General features: G+C 43.6%; 1 protein-coding gene across 2 annotated transcripts in view; it reads left to right on the top strand.

Moving 5' to 3' along the window:
- tfap2c (transcription factor AP-2 gamma (activating enhancer binding protein 2 gamma)) overlaps positions 1 to 8,466 on the top strand; it is a 55,377-nt gene extending 46,911 nt beyond the window's left edge. For both annotated transcript variants that reach the window (XM_055652059.1, XM_055652058.1), the window contains exons 5-7: positions 2,515 to 2,633; positions 4,531 to 4,672; positions 5,359 to 8,466. In XM_055652059.1, coding sequence (XP_055508034.1) covers positions 2,515 to 2,633; positions 4,531 to 4,672; positions 5,359 to 5,650 — 553 coding nt within the window. In that variant the 3' untranslated portion in view covers positions 5,651 to 8,466. The remainder of the gene's footprint in view (positions 1 to 2,514; positions 2,634 to 4,530; positions 4,673 to 5,358) is intronic.
- Positions 8,467 to 9,274: the final 808 nt, after the last annotated feature.

A 9,274-nucleotide genomic window follows, 5' to 3' on the forward strand; every position in this document is an offset into this window, starting at 1 on the left:
CCACTCATTCTCTGAACTTGCAAGGAATATGGACCCAAACTGTGTAGTCTCTCTTGATAGGACAATTCTCCTATCCCAGTAATTAGCCTGGTGAATCTCCTGTGACTACTATATCCTTTGTAGGTAAGGGGAAAGGAACTGTGGGCAATATTCCAGGTGGGACCTCACCAACATCCTTTGCAGCAGTAACAAAACTTTCCTGTACTTCAACTCCCAACTTCTTGTGCCATAAACACCAAATATATTTTGCATTCCATAATGACCTATCTTGTCATGCTATCTGGATCTGTCTGCTATCACCATGAGATTCATGCACAGAACAACCATGTCCCTTGGAAATGTGTACATATGCAATCTATCTCCATTTATATAATTTATATAAATTTCACACAGAGTGGTGAATCTCTGGAACTCTCTGCCACAGAGGGTAGTTGAGGCCAGTTCATTGGCTATATTTAAGAGGGAGTTAGATGTGGCCCTTGTGGCTAAGGGGATCGGGGGGTATGGAGAGAAGGCAGGTACGGGATATTGAGTTGGATGATCAGCCATGATCATATTGAATGGCGGTGCAGGCTCGAAGGGCCGAATGGCCTACTTCTGCACCTAATTTCTATGTTTCTATAATTTCTCTGACTGAAGAACCATGCACTTACCCCACATTAAACTCAATTTGCCTGGGCCAAATCATTCAATCTATTGATGTTGTATCTATATCTTAAATATACCTAATGATTCGACCTCCACCCATCATATTCAACTTGTTGTAGAATCACTATGCCCTCATCACAACCGCCTCTTCCACCTACCTTTGTATCATTAACAAACTTGGAAACCTTTAACCTTAAAATGTTTTCCATCTTCCAGGTCATCAATGTTAATATTAAACAAGGGCCACTATTCCTGGAGCACTCAACTAGTTACATGCCTTTTACCTTAAAATAACATTTATTTAAACTCCTTGTTTTCAACATAGCGAGCGGTTTTCAATCCATGCAAATACACTTTCTCTAAAACCCTGGGTAGTTCATTTAAGCACAAGCCTCTTGTATGTCACAATGGCAGATGTCTTTGGTAATTCTAAACACATGACATGTACAAGTTCTCCTCTATCAACACTTCCTGACGCATCCTCAAAGAATTCAAGCAAACGTCAAAAATAATTTGCATCTTATAAAACCACGTTGACTAGATTTGATTTTATTCGGCTTTAATTTGTTTTGTTTTTTTCTTTGATTTTTAACTCCAACGTCTTGCCAGCAATAGATGTAAAGGTAACTGGCATGTAGTTCCTCAGCTGGTGTATTTCTCCCTTGTACAATCTTCTGGAACCATCCTGGAAGTAAGTGAGGTTTGGAAAAATGCCAATTGAAGTATGGACACATGAACGGGCAGAGAATAGGGATCTTGTTGATGCTGATGGACATAGTTATGTTAGCATCATGGCTGACACGGGCATGGTGGGTCGCAGAGCCTTTTCCTCAGCTGTACGGTGTTCTATGGAATGTTGAAGAACCTCTTTGTGGGCTCACTTTTGTTTTTATCTCATTTCGTTTAGTTTAGAGATTCAGTGCGGAAAAAGGCTATCCCCATACACTAACCCTATCCTGCACACTAGGGACAATTTCCATTTTTGTCTGAAGCCAATTAACCTACAAACTGTGCATCTTTAGAGGGTGGCAGGACACCAGATCACCCGGAGAGAACCCACGTGGTCACAGGGAGAATCTACAAACTCCGTACAGGATTGAACCCGAGTCTCTGGCACTGTAAGGCAGCAACTCTACCGCTGCGCCCCAGTGCGGCCCATGTTAGCTACCATGTTTGTGTTTAGTGAATGATGTCCCCTACCTCAAGGTTGTGGGTAGATCTGTCAGCTTTCAATGAACACGGTGTTAGTGCATATTTTGTTGCCAGAGCAGGCATGATGGGCTGAATGGCCTCCACCAGCTTCTATCTCGTATGGTTTTTACTATATTCTTCCTAATCTCATAAGTATTGGCGGCTCACAAGTTTTAGTTATCACGGGTGTAAGTATGATTACACTCATGAAGATGACAAGGGCTAGGGGCTAACTAGTATGCAAATCCTGCCATTATCTCTCATTATTCTGCCAAGTAAGAGTGTGAAGAGTTGAAGTGGACATCTGTTGATCATGAAGCAATAGTTAGCTCTGTGTGAGTAGAATCTGGGGCTTTAAATGAGATAAACCTGCCAAATGCTAAAATGGTTGCATTTCTCATCACCACTCACTTGAGCTTCAGCTCAGTGAGCCTGGCTTGTGATTGCTAGGGAGGTGGACGAGGAATGTAAAGACACATCTTAAGGCAGGCAGTGCTGAGTGGGGCAATTCAAGTTCGTCTCTTCAATGTCTTTCACTCGTGAAATGGCATAAATTTATGCGCTTTTAAAAATAAATGCATTTCGTTGTCTCTGTACTGTACACTGACAATGACAATTAAAATTGAATCTGAATCTGAATCTAAAAATAAACTAACACAATTATTCTTCCTCCAGGGCTAAGTCAAAAAATGGAGGAAGATCATTACGGGAGAGGCTTGACAAAATAGGTTTAAACCTTCCTGCGGGCAGACGGAAAGCTGCCAATGTCACTCTGCTGACTTCGCTGGTGGAAGGTGCGTTGTTGATCAACTGAATTGACTAGTTCATTGTCTCCTGTACTGAGGTTCAGTGAAAAGCCATTTTGTTGCAGTCGGCAGAAGGACAATACTGAAGGAGGGTCTCGACCCGAAACGCCGCCCATTCCTTCTCTCCGGAGATGCTCCCTGTCCCGCTGAGTTACTCCAGCATTTTATGTCAAACATGATTATAATCGAAGGTACACAAAAATGCTGGAGAAACTCAGCGGGTGCAGCAGCATCTATGGAGCGAAGGAAATAGGCAACGTTTCGTCCCGAAACGTTGCCTATTTCCTTCACTCCATAGATGCTGCCGCACCCGCTGAGTTTCTCCGGCATTTTTGTGTACCTTCGATTTTCCCGCATCTGCAGTTCCTTCTTAAACACATGATCATAATCGAGCCATCCACAGTGTACTGACACACGATAAAGGGAATATCGTGAATTTAGTGCAAGGTAAAGCCAGTAAAGTCTGATCCAAGATAGTCCGAGGGTCTCCAAATTGGGTAGATAGTAATTCAGGACTGCCCTCTAGTTGTTGGTAGGATAGTCTCCATTGTACTTACTTAGAAATGGAGAACCTTTGTTTAGTGGTAAATTACACAGTAATCAAGTCAATGGATATTTTTAAGGCAGAGATGGATCATTTTAATTGGTATGTGTGTCAGGGGTTATGGGGAGAAGGCAGGAGAATTGGGTTAGGAGGGAAAGATAGATGATTGAATGGTGGGGTAGACTTGATGGGCCGAATGGCTTAATTCTACTCCAATCACTTTTGATCTCATGACCTTATGAACCTGGGTGATTTGTTTGGGAAAGGCAGTAAGAGTTCCCGGGGCTTTTCTTGGGGATGTTACTGATTAAATGATTTATTTTGGTCCAGGATTTCCACTTAACTTCCAGTCTATGATTGCATTTGAGCAGGTACTTTGGGGGGGGAAATCTCTCCCCTCTCCCATGTTGCCCCAGGACACTAAATGGATCTCCTGGCCGGGTTTGGAGATTAGGTAAAAGGCAACTTCACCGATTCTTTTATAAAAGAACAAGCTGTAATGTTACCAGTTCTTTTTATCAAAGAACAAATGGAGGGATTACACCTGCGGTACACATGTCTCTCAATCCTTCATTTTTCACCCAATAAATCCCCTTTGTGCATCCAAGCATTTTAAGGAACTGCTCCAATATTATATGGGTGGAATCAGCTAGTACAAGTTGTAATGTGCCATGGCCATGTTGTGAATGTGTGGAATGAGATGGGGTCATGAGGCCTGCTCCCTGTGCGTCCCCCTTTTTTAAGGACACCACCATGACCATCTATAATCTTCTCCAGCTGTCCCAACCTTAGGCAGATATTACTTTTCAAAAGGGATGGGCAGAGGATGAAGTTGCAAGTTGACAGGCCATGATTAGAACTTTCCTGCCGCAAGACATCTTTGCAATGAATGTATTGCAGTTCTGTACCATCGAATCATAGATTGATACAATGTGGAAACAGGCCCTTCAGCCCAACTTGCCCACACTGGCCAACATGTCCCTGCGACACCAGTCCCACCTGTCCATATCCCTCCAAATCTGTCCTATCTATGTACCTGTCAAACTGTTTCTTAAATGTCGGGATAGTCCCTGCTTCTCCCGACTCCTCTGGCAGCTTCTTCCATATACCCACCACACTTTGTGTTCTTCTAGCTTCCTCAAAACTGCTTCAAAAGTGGACTTCAGCCTCTCCTAGCTTCCTCAAAACTGCTTCATTCTCCCATATTAGAATAGGAATCCTACTCAAGAGGCCCGTGGAAGCCACTCTAGGTTACCACTCTAACATGGCCCATTATAGTCAAGGAGTCTAGTAATTGAGTTTGGGTTCTGCTCGTTGCTAACATTCATGTCTTGTTCTTAGGTGAGGCTGTGCACCTTGCCCGTGATTTTGGTTACGTGTGCGAGACGGAATTCCCCGCAAAAACAGCTGCAGAGTACCTGACCCGACAGCATATGGAGCGGAATGAGATCGGCAGCCGGAAGAGCATGCTCCTTGCAGCCAAGTAAGTGTGGCTGCTACAAGCAGGGCTGGAGGACAGAAATAGGACACGGGGTGTAATGTGACAACTGAGCTCATCCTGACCAGTAAATTGTTATTCCCTTAGCTAACATCCCGAGTTTTGTCTCGGTGGTAGATCTATGGTAAGTGGTGGGTCTTGACAGCATTGTCTTTGATGTCTACCATCACTTTGCTGCAGTTTGAGGCTGAGCTGGAGGTGCAGCTAGTTATGGGACATAATCCTTCATTGCCACTTTCTATTGCCTTTTGCTGTGTCCAGTGCTCTCGGTCATTACTTCAAGTTCCTGGATATGTATTTGTCTGAAGACCTGCCTGAGCTGGGCCCAGCACACTGATGCGATCACAAAGGAAGCTCGCCAACACCTCCACTTCTCAGAAGATTGGGGAAATTTGATACATCACCAAATATTCTATTGAACCCACATCATGTGTATGGTAGAGAACATACTGATTAGTTGCATCACTGTCTGGTTCAGTAACTCGAATGCCCAAGAATGAAGGGGGCTGCAGAAAGTGGCGGACAGTTTCCGGTTGTAATCCTATGGGGTATGAACTCCACTTTAGACCCACTAGGACAAATGACGTTTTCCGTTGTATAATTGTTAAGGAGCCACTCTGTTGCTCTTGGACGAGTTCACTTCTTTAATCCCTTTTTCTGTTTGTTTCCAGGCAAATCTTTAAAGAGTTCACTGACATGCTAACCCAGGACCGATCGCCCTTGGGCAATGCCCGCCCCGGCCCGATCCTGGAACCCGAAATCCAGAGCTGCCTGACCCACTTCAGTCTCATCACGCACGGCTTTGGGAGCCCTGCCATATGTGCTGCCATGTCCTCGCTGCAGAATTACCTGAACGAAGCAGTCAAGACCCTGGACAAAATGTACATGGCCAACAGCAGTGGCCAGAGCCCCCAGGAAAACCACAATAAAACCCTGGACAAAGATGAAAAGCACAGGAAGTGAGCGGCTGGCAATGAATCCGTGGACTTTACCCTTCCTCTCCCCTTCTTTGCATATGGGACTACATGAAATTCACCAAACCAGCAACAGCATTGATGGCCAGGGGCTGGATTGAACCTCCTTCTAATTGTGATTTGCAGGGTTGAAGATGTGCACTATGCCTACATGATCCACCATTTTATTCATGCTTCAAGTATCAAACCTATCTGGCGCTCTCATCATCATGGCTCCAACTGAGTATCTGGGCCGCTGCCCTCTTTTGCCGGGGTAACAGTCGATGAAACTGTCTAACTTGCATTGCCAAGGCTATCAGGGACTTGGACTGTTTGTTGAAATCTACAGCTACAAGATATATTCTGCTCCAGACCCAAACCCCAAGGAAGGCTCCATCGCACTGCACCACAAGTGATGACACCAAACCTCTTCCATCCTGTGGTGTTCGGTTGGTGAGAGGGAGCTGGGAAGAGACAGGGAGAAACTACTAGCCTTTGATGAAGCAATATGTGGTTTCGTTTTATGTAACCTGTTGACTTGCACTGTACCTGGCATGGCTGTCTCCCAGTTATGTAGTTGTGCTGATGTTGTCCAGATAAAGATTAGCAGAGAGATTCCCAGCTCTGCTGATATCCTACGTCAGGGAAATAGGGTGGAGGCCTTAAGGAAGATGAGAAGATAAATCCGACAGACAACACATGAAAGCTTGTAGTCACCAGATCGTCCAGTAATACCTATGGTCAGTAGCCCCCTTGTCTGTCTCTGAATCAGAAATTTGACACCCACACTTTGCTGGTTATCACCATATTAGACTGGATCACACTGAGTTGCAAACACACAGGGGCTCCATACCAGGCTTTAGTTAGGCGGAAGCCTCTGTACAAAATTAGGCTGGTGGCAAGCAGAATCTTAAATAACCAGCACCCATTAGCAGTGGAGCCCAGCTGGTTGAACTTGTGCTTTGAGCAGTTTGATTCCATCTCTTAATAAATGCACAGATTGAATCTACATTCCACACAAAGGTCAAAAAGGAAGGTTTTGGTCTTTGGTGCTTTCTTGTCTCTTCTCCTTGCACACCAATGGGTTTAAACAAACCCTTTGGACAACCTACTACTGGTCTTTATTCAGGGACTTACAACTTCTCTGGGCCCTGGGAACAATCCAGACACCTGTCATTTTCAAACTTGGGCTGTGGAAAGAAACATTCACTCTATCTAATTACAAAGGGGGGGGGGGGCTACAGAACAAACTAAAAACATTCATTGTTTTTAACAAAGTGTAATGATTTGAAAGCTCTGCCCCAGCCAGAGTGGGGAGTCCATTGGCAGATGACACTGACATTGACTCATTTACTGTCACTCCTTCGAGCTCTGCTGCTAGGATCTTAAGGTGGGTTTGATCTTTTTTAATTAACTCTTGTTCCACAGGTGAGTGCAGGCATGGTTTTTTTTTTTTCTTTTTTTTTTTTTAAATCAGCATGTTTGAGAGAATGAATGGTAGGGAAGAGCAATAGTTGAGAGATTTGTGTGAGGCTTTAACCTGTTTACATAAACTGGTCAGGACAGTCTGGTTAATGCAGCCAAATGAGTCACAGAGTCCTATAGTGTGGAAACAGGCCCTTCCACCCAACTTGTCCATATCAGCCAACATGTCCCATCTACACTAGTCCCACCTGCCTGCATTTGGCCTATATCCCTCTAAAACTGTCCAATTCATGTACCTGTCTAAATGTTTCTTGAACGTTGTAATAGTACCTGCCTCAACTACCTCCTCCGGCAGCCCATTCCATATTCCCACCAGCCTTTGTGTGGAAAAACTAACTGCGCAAACATATAATGTGTCTGCTATTGGCAATAGTTTCTGGGTTTTCCTGCCATTTTATAATGTGCTACTTGTATTCATAAAAAACTTCTGTTCAATCTACTGCTAAGTTTTTAATTCAGCCATGAAATCTGCAAAACCAAGCGATCTTACAGCAATGAACAGGAACGGCTGTGCAGCTCAACGTTGTTCGATGCCTAATGATCCTGGCTTTGGTTTTGGGAAGCAAGGCACACCCTCTCGCATCAGCTCTGAACAAAACTGTAACTTACCTGTGACCTTTCTGCGAAAAGTCTGTGGGCGAAACTCCCCTCGATCCTTGTCTTGACCCTGCCGAATGATTTTCCTCATCCTTGTTGTCGCCAATCGATCATTTATTGTCTGGAGGCTCCACTTGGTCCAGTTACAAATTTACTTGAAATTTAGGTTGCAATTCACCTTCCAGTCTTCAGTAGAGTTTCCTTCACAGGGTAAATAGGGTAACAAGGGAACATTGTTCTGAATGTACATATTTATTTATGTGTAATTTAATGGGTAATGTAAATATGGTGCAACATTGAAATCTTTTTTTTTAAAAAAAAGCTTGTTTACCTCTTGTATATAGGGTTAAGTCTTTCCATTTTCATATTATTATGGAGAAGTGTTTCCCTGGTAATGGGTAAGCTGAGATATAAATTCCTTTATCATTCCTGCATAATTACAACAGGAAGTAATGTAAAACAGGGTATTTAAATATGTCCAAGGTGCGGTGTGCCTGAAAGTGTGTTCTTCCTCAAGACTCGCCCAACTCTTTGGGAGGTGGGCGGAAAGCAATAATTATTCTTGGTGTGAGTTGTAAAGTACTTTCTTTCTATAAATCCAGTGGGACAGTTTTTCTTAAAACTCTTGTCAGTGAATTTTAAGCGAATGGATGTCTAGATGCAGTTTCTGAAATGTGGATTTAGTGTCTGTTCTGTAATATAATGTCAAATCAGAAAGAATAAAGATGATATTCTGAATTTAAAGCCGTCTCTGCAACATATCTGTTTTTTTCATTCAGTAATGTGGTACTGTGAACTGGCTCAGTTCAAAGACTGGTGGGGGAGATCATGCGAGTGCTGGTTAGATTGCAGAGACAACGACTATGTATTGATGGATAGTGGTGAAATGGAAAGTTAGTGGCTGCTCCAAAATTAAATCCCTGGGCTTTTGTAGTCTTTTGCCTTCCAACCAGCCAAATTTCTGCATGCAAGCAATCTGGGTATGACGTGGTCTCGGAAGCTCCTGGTTTTGGGAAGGACATGTGTGCAACATGTTCCAACTTTTCCAAATGTTGCATCTATAACGCTGTTAACTTGCCTGCCTAGGTCACCTTGACCCCGAGTACTATTACTGCCTGCTCAGCAGGGCCGGTTTAAAACTCAGAACACCAGGTAGGTGATTTTTAACCAGTTTCCATTTAAAATGGTAACCACTGCCAAAGGTAAATACAGGATCATCTTTGGTAGTGTGGAAAATGATGTTCTAACACCTTCTGCCTTCACCTATTATCCTCTAGATGAATCAATTAAGCCCCATTTCATTGACCTATATGCTTGTCAGTACACCCGGCAACAGCTAATCATTTGCAAACTGTTCGTGGGAATGTAACCGGCTCTGACTCAACTCCGAGACGTAATTGAAAGAGTCAATGACAAAGTCGTCAGTGACTGATTCATCCTCGCATGTCGAAACTTGAAAGTGTTGTGTGTGTAATAGAATGTGGTCACCATTGACATGGCCCCATTGTATTTGGGGGGGGTTGGCGAATTTACTCTAATGAATTTTGACCCA

This window comes from Leucoraja erinacea, chromosome 21, assembly GCF_028641065.1.
Source record: "Leucoraja erinacea ecotype New England chromosome 21, Leri_hhj_1, whole genome shotgun sequence".
Taxonomy (NCBI): domain Eukaryota; kingdom Metazoa; phylum Chordata; class Chondrichthyes; order Rajiformes; family Rajidae; genus Leucoraja; species Leucoraja erinaceus.